Source organism: Ostrinia nubilalis, chromosome W (genome assembly GCF_963855985.1).
Source record: "Ostrinia nubilalis chromosome W, ilOstNubi1.1, whole genome shotgun sequence".
In the NCBI taxonomy this organism is placed as follows: domain Eukaryota; kingdom Metazoa; phylum Arthropoda; class Insecta; order Lepidoptera; family Crambidae; genus Ostrinia; species Ostrinia nubilalis.
The window spans coordinates 1,925,257-1,943,645 of record NC_087118.1 but is presented as its reverse complement, the minus strand read 5'-3'; the positions used below and the strand labels follow the sequence as shown (position 1 = coordinate 1,943,645).

General features: G+C 34.1%; 2 protein-coding genes and 1 long non-coding RNA gene across 4 annotated transcripts; all 3 read right to left on the bottom strand.

Annotated features, from left to right (window-relative positions):
• Positions 1-873: 873 nt before the first annotated feature.
• Positions 874-3,832, bottom strand: LOC135086258 (uncharacterized). 2 transcript variants are annotated; one of them, XR_010260348.1, is made up of 7 exons: positions 3,602-3,832; positions 2,788-2,998; positions 2,520-2,708; positions 2,156-2,403; positions 1,900-2,071; positions 1,505-1,601; positions 874-984 (listed from the first exon to the last, which is right to left on the bottom strand). It is a non-coding gene; the product is annotated as an uncharacterized LOC135086258 (long non-coding RNA). The 2 variants fall into 2 exon arrangements; XR_010260349.1 differs by having other exon boundaries at positions 2,788-2,951.
• Positions 3,833-7,933: 4,101 nt separating this feature from the next.
• On the bottom strand, positions 7,934-8,629 carry LOC135086403 (uncharacterized). The gene has a single exon (XM_063981134.1). The coding sequence runs from the start codon at positions 8,627-8,629 to the stop codon at positions 7,934-7,936; it is 696 nt and encodes a 231-aa protein (XP_063837204.1).
• An 8,016-nt stretch (positions 8,630-16,645) lies between these two features.
• LOC135086262 (uncharacterized) lies at positions 16,646-17,871 on the bottom strand. Its single transcript, XM_063981066.1, has 2 exons — positions 17,540-17,871; positions 16,646-17,101 (listed from the first exon to the last, which is right to left on the bottom strand). Exons 1-2 carry the CDS (start codon positions 17,637-17,639, stop codon positions 16,668-16,670), a joined length of 534 nt encoding a protein of 177 aa, XP_063837136.1. The 5' UTR covers positions 17,640-17,871; the 3' UTR covers positions 16,646-16,667.
• Between the last annotated feature and the right edge of the window lie 518 nt (positions 17,872-18,389).

Below are 18,389 nucleotides of genomic sequence, written 5' to 3'. Positions count from 1 at the left end.
TGAGTAACGTGACAGCGTCTTCGGTTGATTTGTGGCGTCTGAATCCGAATTGTCTTGGGGATAGTAACTCGTTTTGCTCAATGAACCTGGTCAGGCGGTTATTGACAATTTTCTCCAGCATCTTGGAGAAGACACAGAGTAACGAGATAGGTCTGTAATTACCCGGTTTATCTTTAGGACCGTCTTTGTAAATAGGAGTTACCAGAGCAAACTTCCAGGATGCAGGAAAGCAGCCAGTTCCCAAACTCAAGTTGAATATGTGTTCTAAGGGTGCACAGATAATACTTCTAGCACATTTAACAAGAGCGGTACTGACTTCGTCTACTCCGGGTGCACTGTTAATTTTTAGTTGGGCAATCATATCAAGGATTTCATCTTGATCAGTTGGGTCGATGAAGAAGGAGTGTGCAGGTGAGTGTGTGTGCTTAACTCTGGAAGCTAGATGGTCTTCAGTTTCTCCAGTCTGAGACATTATGTTATTTGACTGACCGACGCCGGAGAAGAAAGCATTACATTCATTTAAGGAAACCTTAGGGTTACCCAGATAACAATTTAAACTTGAATCTGACTTGCAGTAAGTTTGATGTATCAAAAATGAAGCTTTGTTTCAAATTTGCCATGGCAAGTATATAAACTTGAGGCAAGTTTAAATCAAACTTTCTAGTTTCCGAGCGACAAACTTGCATTAATGTGTTTCTATAAAGTATATGCAAGTTTGCCTTAACAAACTTGCATTATGTCTGCTTCTATAAATTATATGTAAGTTTGCCTTAACAAACTTGCATTATGTCTGCTTCTATAAATAATATGTAAGTTTGCCTTAACAAACTTGCAATGAATATGCATGTTTGACATTAAATAAAACAACAAACATAACATATATTTTTTTATTATTTATACTTTTATCTTATCTTACTTTAAATGAGAAAAAATCGGTTTCATGGTCGCCGCTATTGGTTTTTTTCTTTATTTTGTGTTTCTGCTCTGAAACAAAAAGAAACAAGTATATTTACCACAGGTTAAGACATTATTTTACATTTAATTGTATAAGTTTCTGTACTACTAACAAAATTATGAACTATGTCTGAAATAAATATATTTATAGTAATCCTTAAAAACTACTATAAGGGTAAGGGGTTATTAGTTAAAATTCTGAAAGGAGCACATCTAAAATTTGTAAATCACTAGGTACATAGTATAAAAGAAAGTCGCTGTCTGTCTGTCCCTTGTGTAATAATAATGTAATATATGTATAACTAGCGACCCGCCCCGGATTCGTATGGGGTTCTATAATATAACCTTTCTCATAAATCCCTCTAACTATTGTTGAAAACCGCATCAAAATCCGTTGCATAGTTTTAAAGATTTAAGCATATGTATATAGGAACAGACAGCGACAGCAACTTTGTTTTATACATATGTATAATACATGTACCCGTGTGAAGCCGGGGCGGGTCGCTAGTGTAAAATAAAATACATCTAATGTAAATAAATTAAATCTTACCTTCTTGAAAGTCTGACTTTAGCTTGATTTAGCCAATCACTTATAATTTCTTTTAGACTGTCTTCAGTTACATCTTCGTTGATTTTTCTACATATTTCTGAAAAATAAAATAGAAATAATTAACACTAACAAACACGAATGATTCAGAAAATAATAGTAGTAGGTATATTGAGAGATATACAGGTGTATCTAAATGAATTCATTGGCAACCTTGCAGGGGGGAAGCTCAGACCATAATTATGAACAACTTTATTTTCGTGATCAGTTTTTGTATGAAAACAGGAAAAATTGGTCATAGGAAAAGTTCATAATGATGGTCTGAGCCACCCCCTGCAAGGTTGCCTATGAATTCATTTACACCCTGTATAAGTTTGTAATAAAATAAAGGTACTTACGAAAGATTAATTTATAGGTTTCTGTACTCATAAATGACTTTTTATTCGAATTTTTCATCTGTTTCCCAGTTAACGAATACAACTCGGCTACATCATCTAGAATTATTCGTCTCAACATATTAGTCGTAAGACTTCTTACATTTCTGCCGCCAATACCAGACAAAAATGACATCTGAAATTTAATTAAAGTAGCATTAGAATGTTTTCATAGAATAATAAAATTTGCCCTGTGTTTAAGTATTTAATTTATACATACTATTGCCTGTATTCTTGTTTATTTTTAAATGGTCATCGAAATTATTAAAACTTGCAATATCTTTACTGGTAGACTTGCCAAAAGTTCTGAAAGACCTGCATTGTCATCTGTTGGTGAAAATGTTTCTTCGGACCTAGCTAACGGTAAATCCAATTTTCTATTGATTTCAGCCATTTGGTTAGCTAGGTCTGACACAATCTGAATCATATGACTCTGCTGTATAGCATATTGCTTGTTTGTAATGCACTCTGTAACAAATAAAAAAACATGGAAAAGTCATAACTAAAACAAGTGAAAATATGAAATTTTGTCGCATTGCATCTTTGACGAGAGAAGCTCATTGCATGTTATAAAAACCTGTTACCTGATTGGCAGTTAACAGCTTTGAGTTGTGTTTGCTTGGCCTCTTTAGAACCGGAGGTGACTGGGTAATTTACAGCAGACATTATGTCCACTGTAACTTCATTTGTAACATCATTTTCTGCTTCGTCTGAGTCCAAATTTCAGGTTTCTTCCGCTTTTTTTAAATGTAATCGTGCTTCGCCATAAGTTTCTGAAATAAATAAAAAAGTCTCACAATAGTAAAATCTAGTTATAACTTAGCAATACAAAAATAAAGAAAATTATTTTACCATAACTTTTAAGTATTTTTATTTGATATTGTGACCATGTTGCTTCAGGTGCAGGCATCTTCTTCAAGTTTGTTTTTGATTTCTTCAGTGCATACATTAGGGTAATAACAAGTGTTGGTATCTTAACCACTTTGATGAAACTATGCCAGGAGCATCATCTTCATCTAAAAATGTAACCAAAAAAAATTTTTTTGATTCCATTATGCAAAGTCTGAAACCAAATAACACTATTAATTATAATTATATTATATAATAATAGATAGGTATGTAGGAGGAAATTTATGTTACCTTTGCTAAGACATAACTAACAATTTTAAGAATTAAACGAGGTAGGATAAAAGTACATGATAAGGTGGATAGGATGTTTAGGGGGTATTTTATATTTACATTTACAATTTTGAAGTGCTATGAGTGTAGCATTTTCATAGCAACATGATAATTATTGAAAGGAAAAACTATGACTTTTCCATCAATGTCAGTCACTGTACAGCAATTAATTTATTTTATTTGAGGTTATTTGTTAATTTTAGACGTTCTATTTATGTATTATTTTCCAATTGCAGTGCAAGACAGGGTCCACGATGTACATTTACAACTTACAATAACACCTTTCTGTTACACATAGATAATTAGAAATAGATATTGAGTAATATGCATAACTAAACAGGATCGAACATGCAGGAACTATTTAGGGTTAGGAACACTTGGAACACGTTGCCTGGGTTTGAAAGTAGGTAAATAAGGTTTAAGGGATAGATATGAACTACATATTATCATTAATTCTGTTTGTAAAAGTAAAAATAAATGAACTAACCTTTAATCTTCAGCACGTCACGCGTCCAATTCGCACAACAGAAGCGTTTATTAAATAAAACACCGTGCAAAACAAAAAAACTTGTAGGTTCTACGTTCTACCACTGATTTTGTGCACTGCAAAACACAGATTAGAGAGTATGCTGCAAAAGTGCAAAACACTTGGCTGTTTTTTCTTCCGGAACCGGAAGTTTTTGTTTTCTTTTTTATGGCTTCGGGCGAGTGACGTTGGCGTATGTTATAGTATGTTATACCACTAGTGATTATTTGCAGTGTTGCCAGTCGGGTCTTGTCAGAAATTACCAGAAATATAAAAAAATGTAACCTTTTTAAATAAAAAGTAACCTTCATACGGGGGGGGGGGGGGGGGGGGGTGCGGAGCGATTGTGTAAGGTTGTTCATGGATGGTTCATGTTTACCTAAATTCGAAATTTTGACCATTCCATGAAGACCGAAAAGATGGATTTGCGTTTTATTATCAAAAAAACATTTGCTAAAACTCATTGTCTTTAACAAATAATAAATCAAATTCATGTTTAAATGCAGTTTATGACATAATTTTTAAATTGTCACTATTAATATTTTTACTGAATAACCTGTAAAAGTTAATTCTACAATTTCTGAAAAATCACCTAAAAGTAACCTTTTCATTAGTGTAACCAATGCAGTTCAAAAGTAACCTAAAAGGTTACAAAAGTAACCTTCTGGCAACACTGATTATGTGCTCCATGCGTATGACAGTTTAACGCAAGTTTGTAACAAACAAAAAACAAACTTGATACTTCATCTTTGAAACATAGCGCAAAATGCAAACTTGCTTCAAAATTAAAAAAGCCTTGAAACATCATACCTAAATCAAAAAGCTTACAGCAATATTGCCACAAACTTGATTTGTCATATTTGACGTGACAATCTAATTTCAAATAAAAATCATGTTTGCAGCAAGTTCGCTTGCTATCTGGGTATTTTTATCTGAAATTAGGTCGTTCGATTGCTGATTAAATTTAGAGTTGTAAGTTTTCTTTATAGATTTCCAGAGAAGCCTAGAATCTTTGCTGTTTTTTAAGAGTTCTTCCCTCTCATAAGCTAGCTTTACCTTTCTTATTATGTCAACGTAGAAGTTTCTATACCTACGATATGAAATACTTAAGATTTCATCATTTGGATTTTGTTTAAGTTTAGCGTGGAGCCTATCCTTGTGCCGTGAGCACCTAAGCAGGCCGGGGATCATCCACGGCCTGATGACGAATCTTGAACGACTTAATTGAACTGTTTTGGAGTTCAGTTTAATTGATTCATTGATCTTTGCCATGAACGCATCCATAGCTTCATTGACGTTAGTCATAGAATATAATGGGTTCCAGTCTACTTCCTCCAAGTGTTTGCAAACTCCGGTGTAGTCTGTAATAGTTCTAAACCTGGCTTGACCATTGCTGGGATGCTTGGTTTTGGTTGTAAGAGCAAGCATGGCGATCCTGTGATCGGTGATATTAGCGTCGCATACAACACCGATGGCTTTGGTTTTTGTTTTAACGAAGATGTGATCGAGACAGGCATCTAATCGAGTAGGTTTTCTGATAGCAGCTTCCAGACCATGCTCTGTGTAGCAGCACAGGTAATCAGTTGATTCTGAACCGAGGATGTCGATTAGGGTGTCCCTTATATGGCCGAAAAAAAATTTTTTTTTAGATATTGAAATGCATACCCCCTATTTCTTTTCGTACTACTCAGACATACTTAAATATAAAATTTCATCTTCCTACGTCAACATTAACCCGTGCCGACCGAGCTCTGAAGATTTTGAAAAATGCTGGTTTTACCCCTTTTATTAAGTAGCTAAATCAATTAAAATATTTAATTTTTATAAAATATTTATAAAAAGAAGATAACATTACAGATCAGACAATATATTTTACTTTTGAGAAGCAAAAAAAGCTTTTGCTCTTCCTTTGCAGTGATCATGATCGTGACAGTAGTGACTGAGTTTGTTGCGGCGCTTCTTATCAGCACTTGCCAAATGTTGGTCTCGAAGCGCTGGTAGGGTAAAAAGATTATGAGACATGTAGAGGCTCCTTAAGAGCAAAATGACGATTTGTAAGAAATATTTATTAGTCTAAACAAATAAAGAAATTTTGACTTTGACTTTGACTTTGATCAAACCATGAAAATCTTGCAAAAGCTTTATAGCTCTTTCAGCTGTATCATTAACTACCCTTAAAGAAAGCACTTTTTTGCCTTTAAATAGGCAACATCTTTATCTCATATAGAAATGTGTCTTAGGGGGAAATTCTTATCAATTTTCAATCGAGAAAATAAATTTATACTCTTGCTTGACAGACACAAAACCACTCAATGGTTTTCCAGCAACAATAAATAAGGCAGTATTATTATCAACTCATTAAAACAGGATAAAAAATTAGTACAAAGTCCTATTTACCATGGAAATAATCATACCTTCTTCAGATGGAATGTATCTCTTCCCAGAATCATACATACTCTCTCTTTGTACTTTTACTACAATATTGACGGTGTTTGTTCATTACCTTCATCATCAAAGATTTATAAAACGGCAATTTCTTCTGATATGAAGTACCAAAGATGTTGACTAAACTTGCTCAGGGCTGCCTTGGAAATCAATTTATCAACACTCTCATATACCTTTTGGAAAGTGGATGTCAAGAGTTCCTTAAGGCTTTCCTCAGAGCTGGTAAGCTGGTCGTGATGTCCTTGCGTTTGTATAGAATCTTGCGTAGTAAGAGATGACGATAAACCTCCGAAACATACATATTTGCTCTATTTTTTATTTATTTAATTTTCTTTGTCTTGCACTTTCTACTTTCTTAACTAACTTTTTGTCTACACCTTAACACTCTGGACGCCTTGGTTTTATTTGTTTTTAAATCCTCCTCACCGCGGCGCTTATAAATCTTGATTTTTTTAAATATTTTTTCTTGCAACTCCCTCCAAGCATGGTGAAGATACACAAGTTTTTTTACACAGTTAGGCTCTGGTAGGATTTATAGCTTTTCCCAAAATATAATACACTCCCGAATGATGAGATTAGAGCTTCCAATAACATTTAATTAACTTCGCCAAATATGTTAAAAAATACTGCAAAAACTTGACGATTAACGGCAACTTTGTGCCTATTATTTGATAAATTTACGTCCCCGACTAAGAAAATACTTTTTTTATTGCTTCTTAATTCCACAGCCATCTTCAAAATGTCAAACAATAGGTGTTATTCACGATATTACTTGAGAACAAATGACAAATACCGCGAATACGCACCGCTACTGCCCCGCAACATGTTTCGATGCTAGTCGGCACGGGTTATCGTACTCCAAATAAGGTAAAAATTTATTTCCGAGTGTTTTAGAGGCAAACAAACAAAACTAAGACCTATACGTTACAAATTTAAAACTTTGAAAAATAAGGGACACCCTAATGTCGATATTAATATCACCGGCCACAATGATACATCGCTGGTCTTTCGTAGTACCGAGAAATTCGTCCAGTGAGAACAGAAAGTTATTAATGTTTCTGAAGGATGGCGATCTATATATTCCTAGGATTGTAAACTGATTGTCAATGGTTATTGATAGACAACATGCCTCACTGAAAAATGGCTCCATCACTACAGCAGGCCATGTGGACTTAACAAATGCAACTACACCTCCATTTTGGTTAATATTGTGTTTGGTTGAGTAGGAGTTATACCCAGGAATTTTTTCAATTATAGTAGATTCGTCAAGTCTGCACTCAGTTAGAATTAGGACATCAAAATTAATATTTAACCTGTGGAGGTAAACCAAGAAAGCGTCGAGATTTTTAGCGATACTTCTGATATTCATAGTTAGTACGGTAAAATTAAATGTAGGGGTGATTACAGCGCCACATGACTCTGGGTCGATCAGTTCATAACATGGGATATCAGGAATTTTATCAATATCAGCAATTAGGTCTAAATTACCCATTATTAGGAATAGTTTTCATAAAATAAAGAGTTGAGTAAGCAGAATTAACAAGGTCAGCTGTCAGAAGAGAGCGCCGGTAGCAGTTTAATCTAAACAGTTTTAGAAAGCAGTGAAGTGTGTTTATAAATTGATGTTTCGCAGCAATATTGACAAAATTCTAATAAAGTTCTAAGCAAAAACGAGTTAAATTAGTAAGAGTAACTTGTGGCACAACAAATAATCTATACATTAAAAGTATTGAGTTAAAATTGAGAGTGTTTCTTAATAAATAACAATTAAAAAATAAAGGTAATAACAGCCAGGAGGCCGAGGTAAGTAGTAGGAAGTAAGCAAGAGTAACAATTGTTATACGTTTGTTAGGAACAGTTTAGAGGCTCCATAGGGGCTAAAGAGGGTCTGTTCTGGACCTCTAGTTTCTCCAGGACTGCTAAAGATTTAACGTGGAGAACAGAGCTTGTCTCGGTGCGACGCATGAAGATATTGCCGTTTGACGTCCAGACAAATTTAAAACGTAGTTCATTGCCCAGCTTTCTAGCCTTACTGAAGAGTATTCTATTTTCTTTCGTCAGATGTTCATTCAGAAAAACACGGCGCGGGGTGCCCTGAAGGTTCAGCTTGTCGGTAGTGAGGCCCCGCCGGACGCGGGCCGCGCGCAGCAGCTGGTCTCGCGGCGCGCGGCGCGTCATCGAGACTACAATGGGTCTGGGGCGGTCTGACGCACTTGCACCACCTCGGGGTCCTATACGCCTGATGTCGTCGATGTCACGGGGGTCCAATTCGACACCAAGGCTAGCGGACACCACGCTTACAAGTTGTTGCAGGTTTTCTGTACTATTTTCTGTAATTCCAGTGATCTCCACGTCTTTAAGAAAGGTTCGTTGTTCCTTTGCGGCTATAACCTGACGCAGTTCAGTCACTTCGGCGCGTAGTTCGATAACTTCAGCTTTGCATCTGTCCATTTCCTTCATTTGACTTTTTATGTCGGCTACTTCCTGCCGAAAAGCAGCGATCTCGTCCGTGGTCGAGTTTAACGACTTAGTGAAGTCAATCATTTCATTTTTCATTGTAATGAAAATGGTTTTTATAAATTAAGTTTGTTACAACAGCGTACTTTGATTGATGTTTACTTGGCGAGCGCCATCTGGCGAAAAAAGTTAATGTTAATGTTAATAAAATAAAATAAAATTCATAAAATTCATTTATTTTTGCAAATAGGCTTTTAGAAAGCACTTTTACACGTCCCAATATTAACCCTACCACTGCTTCGGGACAATAAATGGGCCAGTGCTGAGAAGAAGCAGCGCAAGAAACTCAGTCACTATTGTCAGCCTCCTTTTCAAGGGTTTACAGTCTTTAAAATATACAAAATATTATAGTCATAAGTATTGATGCGAGCTAGGTAGTTAAACATTCCAAACATTTTTATCTTTTATATAATCATCAACTTTATAGTAGCCCTTTTTCATTAAGGTGCTTTTGATATGTGCTTTAAATTTATGAATGGGCAATTCTACAACAGTTTGTGGTAATTTATTGAAAAGTTTAATACATTTCCCCATAAATGAATTACCAATCTTGTGCAGTCTGAAATTTGGAACGGCAAGTTTATTTTTGTTTCTTGTATTGAACTTGTGTAAATCACTCTTTCTAGTAAATTGCTCTATATTTTTGCGAACATATAAAAGGTTTTCATAAATGAACTGTGAAGCTACTGTCAGTATATTAATCTCCTTAAAGAATTCTCTCAAGGAAAATCGGGGTCCAAGGTTATAAATGGCCCGCACTGCTCTCTTCTGCAGAACAAACACAGTTTCAATGTCCGCAACTGAGCCCCACAATAATATGCCGTATGACATTATACTGTGAAAATAGCTAAAATAAACTAGCCTTGCCGTTTCAATGTCAGTTAATTGCCTTATCTTTCTCACTGCAAAAGCAGCTGAACTGAGCCTCGCTGACAAGGTTTCAATATCAGGACCCCACTGAAGTTTAGAATCTAAAGTGATTCCCAAGAATGTTGTGGAACTTATGCTATTTAATGGTTCATTCTTCACCATCAATTGTGTGGGAACCTGCCTCACATTAGGTAAGGTAAATTTAATGCACTTAGTTTTGTTTGCATTTAACAATAAGTTGTTAACAGTAAACCAATGCAAAACCTGTGAGAGTGTGTCATTTATATCATCAAGGTTTACTTTACCTCTATCAACTTTGAAAATGAGAGATGTGTCATCAGCAAATAACACAATATCACATAGATCTTTTACAAAGTAGGGAAGGTCATTAATATAAATAAGAAATAGCAAAGGTCCCAATATCGATCCCTGCGGCACACCCATGGTAAGAGGTGCTCCAGAAGACTCAGTTCCATTAATACAAACTTTTTGCTTTCTGCCTGTGAGATACGAGTTCAACAGATCAAGTGCCTCATCCGAAACACCATAATGTCGCAATTTTTTTAGTAAGGTTTGGTGGTCTACACAATCAAACGCTTTTGAAAGGTCACAAAAAATACCAACAGCGTCTTTTTTACTCTCTCAAGCATCAAAGACGTGTTTCAGTAGTGCTACTCCAGCGTCAGTAGTACTTCTACCTTTGGTAAAAACCAAATTGTTTATTGTGAAGTAATTTGTTGAAAATAAAATGAGAAAGAAGTTGATGAAATATAATTTTCTCAAAAATTTTGCTAAGTACTGGTAAAATAGAAATCGGCCGAAAATTAGAGGGGTCACATTTATCACCAGCCTTGAACAATGGGATTATTTTACTTAATTTCATTAAACTAGGAAAGCAACCATGATCAATGCATGTGTTAAAAATGAATGCAAGGTGAGGAGCTATGGTGTCAATAATTGTCCCAATTATACTGACAGAGATTCCCCAAAGGTCCTCGGTTTTTTTCATATTCAATTCTCTGAAGGTTTTAATTACTGTATTATATCTATATACAACTTCATTTCCGACTTTCAGTGAGAAGGTGTTATCCTTCGATTTATTTTTACATGTTTGTTTATTTATTATGTTCCAAGTAGCCTTAGCTTTATTATTAGAATTTAAAATCATGTCTCGAAGATGATTCGATTTAGCAGCCACACAAACCTTTTTAAATATTTTCGAGTAATTTTTAACGTATTCTATAACATTCGGATCTTGCGTATCAGCTTTAAGTCCCCAGTCGTCAAATTTACATTTTATCGAATTTATTCGGATCTTTTTCTGTGGGAATGTGGTTTTGAACTCATCACTCACTACACTGAATAGATCCTCATACATTCGATCAACATTATTGTCATTTATTATAAGTTTATCAATACTATCACAAATGTTTTTCTTGAATTTGTCAATTCGGTTAGTTGTTATTGGCCTACAAACAACATCCACTGTACTAGGGACATGATGGTGTTCAAATGTGGCCAATTGTCCACTATGATCTGAACTAAGGCAATTAAGTTAAGTCTTTAAGTTGTTAAATAAAAAAATAAAAAATATTATTGATTTACTTTGAATATTACAGTTACAAAAAATATTATCTAAGCAAGTAGCTGATGTTGGAGTGATTCTAGTAGGCTCATTGAAGAGGTTTAATAAGTTAAAAGATTTAAACAGGTTTAAGAATCTTATTTTATATTGAGTATTATCTAATAAATCTATATTAAAATCTCCACATACAACCACTTTCTTATTTGATTTAAATACCTTTTTTAAGACTTCCTCCATAGTGGATTCGAATAATTGGTAATTTGCAGATGGGGGCTTGTACACACTTACAATTATATACTGCTCTAGCTCTGCACACGCAAGCTCAATAGTTCGTTCGACTGAGAGTGAGACAATATCTTTCCTTTCTTTGCATATAAATTGGTTATTTAATAGTATGAGTGACCCCCCTCTAATAGCCGACTCCCTGGTGAACGAACTGCAAACTTTATAATTACCTATATAAAACATTAATTCATATTTTTTAAGCCAATGTTCTGTTATGCATAATACGTGGACATTGTACTTTTTTAAAAACAATTCTAATTCTAATTCTTTGCCAGCCAGGCCTTGTAAATTTTGATGAACAATATTAAAACCTTTTAAAGACCTGTCTGTTGTCGTCCCTCTCAGTTAAGTTAATGTTTGCAATCCCCTAAGTTTACGTTACGTAGAACACATTTAGAGACAATAACTGAACAGAACATTTTTTTATCCACAACGAGGAAGCTCTTGCCCTTCATCTGACCTGATGGAAACTGACGGATGATCAGCGAGCTTCACCTGGAATCCTAAACCGAGGAATTGGCTGTCCTAAATAGGTGGTCTTACCACTAGACCACAGTGGTGATTGTTACTTTACGTGTGTGTGTGTGTGTGTGTGTGTGTGTGTGTGTGTGTGTGTGTGTGTGTGTGTGTGTGTGTGTGTGTGTGTGTGTGTGTGTGAGTGCGTGCGTGCGTGCGTGCGTGCGTGCGTGCGTGCGTGCGTGCGTACGTGCGTGCGTGCGTGCGTGCGTGCGTGCGTGCGTGCGTGCGTGCGTGCGTGTGTGTGTGTGTAATGTGGGGACCGGGAGTTGTCAATGGAAGTAGTTTATACTGTGCGATGCGAGTATATTGTGTGTGTCAGTTTACGCAGCAACGTCAAATATTAAATTTAGTTACAACAGTTCAAAACAAAATATCAAAATACATTAAATACATTAAAATCCGAGAAAAAAATCTAATTTCAAATGATCATAATTTTCATTACAAACCATAATTGTAAAAAGTAATTGAACATAAAAAAAGTCCAAAAGTTTACACAATATACAGACCACAATTTTTTTTTTTAAACATTCATATTTTTAGAGAAAAAGAAATACATAAATGAGTTGACTAATTTAGAAAATTCCACATAAACTGATATTTGAATAGGATGATTTTTAGATTATCAAACATAAACAGAAAAACAGATTTTTAATGATGTTACAGTATTAATTAAATATTTAGATGTTGTAAAACATTTCATTACTTCCAAATTAACAAAACAGTCAATATTTAAATTTAAAGTAAATGTTAGAAATACACAAAGTATGTGAAAATAATTTACATCACTTTTTAAATTCTCATTCAAATTTTACTTTACATAGTTTTACAGTTTACAGTTTTCTACAAAATTTTCTTTAAAAATAATTGTTTCAAAGGTTCAAATATCAACACAAAAATTACACATCTCAAAGTTTTCTTACTTACGATCTACAAAATATAAAATATTATAAGTACTTAAAGTATTACATATTATAGTAGTTGCAATGATATTATAATTTTATATAATATCATTGAGTAGGTAGTTGGGTCAAATTAATTATAATGTTAATAATTGATAATTAATAGTCAAACGAACTTACCTGTACGTGAAGTTCGACTGTAATTATGCGAAGTTGTTGTCTCGTCCGAAGATGATGAAAGATAACTAGTGTAGTCCCGGCTTACATCCTCTGGCGTCACACAATTTTAAAGCTAAAATAAAATATTTCTGAACGCAGTCGTACCTAGGTCCCACCACGCCATCTATACCTGTCAACTCATTCAAGTTTAAAGTAATTAGGTTTAATTTTACAACTGGGGCGTTTTGTAATTACTTACTCTTAATTATTACAATAACCAAGGGTTTGGGTGGGACTCATCATCTTCGGACGAGACAACAACTTCGCATAATTACAGTCGAACTTCACGTACAGGTAAGTTCGTTTGACTATTAATTATGCTCGTTGTTGTCTCGTCCTCGATGATGAAAGATAACTAGTGTAGATGTTCAAAGATAAAAGTTGTAAAATTAAACAAACATGTTCAAATTGTAAAATTAAACAAACATGTTCAAATTGTAAAATTAAACAAATATGTTCAAGTAAATAAAGTATTGTTTTATTCAAACTTTCATTAATTATCACTATACCCTTATCACTACTTAATCAGACATATTTTTCTTATGAGCTAAATAGCATTCATATAAAATTATTAATTTCTAAAAATGTTCACTGCAAAGTAACTATTATTTATAATGAGTCTATTGTAATACCTTCAAAATACTGTTTGTGGATTCCCCAGACCAAGCAGCTGTTCTCCGTATAACATCAATATCATCACTTTTTTTTTTTTTTTTTTTTTTAAACATTGCAGATGTTGTAGCGTGCCTAATGCTATGAATGTATGGTAAAGATTGATGTGTCTATACCACTTTCTGTCATGCACTTCTCTATCCAACAGCTGATTGTGCTGGAGGAAACCTTTTTGTGTGGTTTTCTAAGATGTTTTATTGCACCAAACTAATCACTAAGTGCTTGAGCAGGACATCTCTACTTTATCCCTAAAGAAAGGTAATGTAAATGACTGACACGTATCAGACTTGACCAGAGGTCTTGATTAATTTATTAATTTTAATTTAATTTATCAATTTTAATTGTTACACAATCATCCTTAATAACTATGTTGTTTATTTCAATTAAATTTAATGTTCGCATTCACATGTGGCTAAAATTACAATATAGCAGTCTATTTTTATATTCCATTTCAATACCTATACTTAAGAACTGTGGATACATCCCATGTATCATTATATTTAGGAGCACTAGGTCTTAACTTAAAGAATCCTTTAAACAATCTTTTGATATTTTCATCTGTTTCGTCGAGGTGAGTACCTATAAAATTAATGACAATGCTGATCTAATATAATTCAAACTACCTTATGACAATACCTCATGAAACTTTTTAGTTAAATAAGTAATGACATCTGGAAAGCTTGGCTTATTTGTTGATAGCCATAATTCTTGTGCATACTTAGTCCATGCTACAATACATGGTTGGTATTGTTTTAATGTATTAACAGATATAGAAACTGACATGATCTCGGATCTCATAATCTCACTGAGTCCAGATTTTATGAAGGCCTGCCTGATAATACTCCTGCCATCAGTCTAGGTTCTTGTGCACAGGGTGTGGTTCTTTGGAATTTTGTAATATAAGTAAATCTTTAGTAAGTTTCAAAATTGATGGTTTGTGAACTAGCTATCTCATGAACATAATATGGTGTTCCAATATGGAACTACCCCTATGCCCTTTATCTGAAAACTATTTTTTCCACGGTTTTAAGGATCATGTTGGAAATTAATATGAAACTTCAGTTGATATCAACAAAGTGTAAATGCATCAATTGCAAATGCATCCAGGTCAGGACGCGGTGATACAAAACAATGACATTTCTTGTTAGTCTTTGTTGCGAAGAGATCTATGGATGGTGTTCCTAAGGTTGAAGTTATTTGTTCAAAATGTAATTAATTTCCCACTCTATGTTACCTGGTGGTTTCCTTGATTCAAAAAACTGCACTTACATTAATTTTGGTGTTTATGTACATAAACTGATTATAAATATCTCTTAATTCACACCATTGCCATATTTGTTTTGCAAGGCTATGTAAATGTAGATATTGAATACCACCTAGTCTGTTTATACATATGGATAGCAGTAACATTGTCTATTCTAAGAAGTATTTGGTATTTTGTTAACTTTGATGCAGGCAGCTTTTAACTCAAGAGCATTTATATGAGAGCCTAGTTTGTCCTCTGACCATACTATGCCTGTAAGACTTGTACCACATGAAGCTCCCCATACTGTCATAGAAGCATCACTAAATATCTCGGATATTTAAGTATTTTTTCTAATAGTATTCTTAGATTCATTTACACTATTGCTCCGCCTCTCTACATTGATTGTTAAAAGAAATTTTGTATCCATTTTTATCATTAAACTTTTTAACTGCAAGAAATTTTAGTTAATTATTTGGTGTATAAAATACCATATTTTATGGCTAGACATATAGCTTCAAGCTTACTTGGCACATGAACTTATTGTGAACATCACCTTTGACTATAACTCTTTAATCAATTTAAAGAATTTACTTTCTTTTAGTTAGATAATATACATTAATGTCATTTGTACTGTATTAAAGAAGCCTTACTGAAGTTAACGTTACTGTTTGAGAATCAGATCACACTTTTCTTTGTTAACAATAAAACTTTATGTGGATAAGATCTAAAATCATGTTCATATTATTAAAACATAATATAGTCTTTACCGATACCCAGATAATTGTCAATTATAAATAATTGAAATGCAACTTTTCTCTCATAGAGCAGCTGTAATTTGCTGTAATTTTCTAAAGTCCAACAACATTTACCTAGTAATGTTTTCCTTCATAAAAATAAATAAATACTTTACCTAAATACTTTTTAACAACAGTCATTTATATTAGTCAGGTAATATTATGCATCTTTGTGATCTAAAGTTACTAAATAGGTAATAATTATTCTGTATAAGCTTACATACTGTGCGATAATCCTCTAGTTTAAAATGTTCAGTATTCACAAAAGTGTTAAGTTTTTCAAATTCAAAATGAAACATAGGTACCATTTGGTTTCTTATAACAAAGACTGGAGAACAGAATCGATCACTTGTAACCATCATGTTTCAATGGCATTAGTACTGAGTAACAATTTAAATTTTAATTTAATCTGCCGTTGGTTTACCAATAGCAAATTATTGTTTAGGGGTAGAGACCCCTGTTGAGGTAATTATTTATAACCCTGGACACAATATAATATCACAGGATCACTAGTGATTTGCTTCCAATTGTTAAGAATAAAACCTGATTCTGCCTACCTTAGCATTATTTTTACTCTCGTCTCCTTGCTGGCTGGTTTTGACGATTGTATGTCGGCCCGCCTGACCTCTGGAACCTCTGTGATCACATCCGAGGAGGGCCCCACCAGTTTGAAGCACGATTGTTCTCGTTCTTAGCACTGATTTCAGGTCACCTTATGAAGTTCTTCTTTTTCTCATTCACTATCACCTTTAATAATTCCTTTCATGATTATTGAACTGCCCTTGCAGTTTTTATTTTTTCAATCAGATTATTACCAAACAAATAATCTCCATTCTCAGTTTCAAGTAATGAGTCCTTAGATTGTTATTTTTTATTGTTGAGAGTGCCAAGTTTCTACATCAATTGGTTTCCGGAACATATAGAAAAACTTAGCTGCTAACCCGCTTCATTCAGCTTCTTAATACAGTTTTATTTGTTAATGATCTCCGATACACATCTGTACAGCATGGCCTACACAGGCCAAGGCTGTGGACATTTGTTTCTGTCGGGTTTCAATTACTTGATCCCTTCTCTTAGCCCTGTCATTTAGAGCAGCGGCAACTTCCTTATTATGTTTTTGAGCACACATCTTGAGTACATTCTGGAAGGCTGGATTGTCTTTTGTAACTGTTTCTTTTTCATCTTTTTTCAGTCCTTTCTCCAGGATCTCGCACCATCTCTCAGCAATTTGTTTGAGCAGAAGTGCATTCTTAGGGGTTGGAGCGGGAGCCACTCCTAGTATATTCAGTACTTCATCCCCTAATTCCTCCTTTTTGTTGTAATCCTCGTCAAGGATAAGATCCTCAAGGAATTCTGTTTCAGGATGATCATTCTCATTTTCACTTTCAATTTCACCTTCAATCTCCTTAACTGTAAAAGAAACACTATTGAATGGAAGCTCCCGGTACTGTGCTGCATTGTACCGCGAAATTTACATGCATTCCCTCCGGATGCATCGAGGTTTGCCGACAACGTGTGCGTCCGTCATAGAAAACATAGTTGCATAGCTTGTCATGCATAAAAGTTGTGTGCATTCCCGAAGAATGCCCTTGGTAATTATTGCCAACCGTGTGTGTTCCCACAGAACACCCCAGTGGTTGCATAAATAGACAAGTATTGTTTTGTCGTAGCGTGCCTTGCCGCCATATTGCGTCATGCAACAAATGCGTACATCGCCGCAAAAAAAGTGCTCTACTTATATCGCCAACCTCGTGTGTTCCCACAGAACACCCCCATGGTTGCTATAAGTAAGTTTATTACCAATAAACCAGAGCCTCGAACAGATTCTTCATTTTTTCATAACCTCACCTTCGTCATCGGATTCCGGTAAACTGATTATTTTCTTTTCCAACCGTCGAATCTTTTTCAGTAGAGGAAGTTTATGTTCTCCTTTCCTTTTTATTTCCATTATTTCGAATATTCAGTACAAAAAACACTATAAATAACAAATTTTTCACGACCGCAAACGTGACGCCATTAAACACGGAAAACCGAATGAGTTGACAGGTATAGATGGCGTGGTGGGACCTAGGTACGACTGCGTTCAGAAATATTTTATTTTAGCTTTAAAATTGTGTGACGCCAGAGGATGTAAGCCGGGACTACACTAGTTATCTTTCATCATCGAGGACGAGACAACAACGAGCATAATAAAATTATTTACTGTTTTATTTATAAAACACACATACTACAAAATATGTCATTTCAGTTTTGTAAAATTTTCAATAACCTTGTTTACCATGATAAAATAATGATAGATTCTACAGATTAGTAGACACAATTTGATGCATTTCATATTTAATTTCTGACACATTTACCATTTTATTTATTTAACTATCGTAAACATGATATTATCAAGTATTCGTAATGTTCATAGTATTATTTTAAATTATAATAATAATAAATTATTTCTTGGCATTCATTGTGTATTTTATGTATTTTTTTAGTATCGCCTGTTATTTAGCATTATTACTGTTTTTATTTTATCAGGATATACCGCTTAGTTTAAAAGTTATTACGTTTTCTTTACAATAAGTAATTGGAAGAAAAAAAAATCTATAAAAAATTTAAAAAAAATCTCAAAAAAATTTTGACCTCTTTTTTGTCGATAAAAATAGGTCTAGTTTCATCTATTTTCATATGTACACTTTAACGTGAC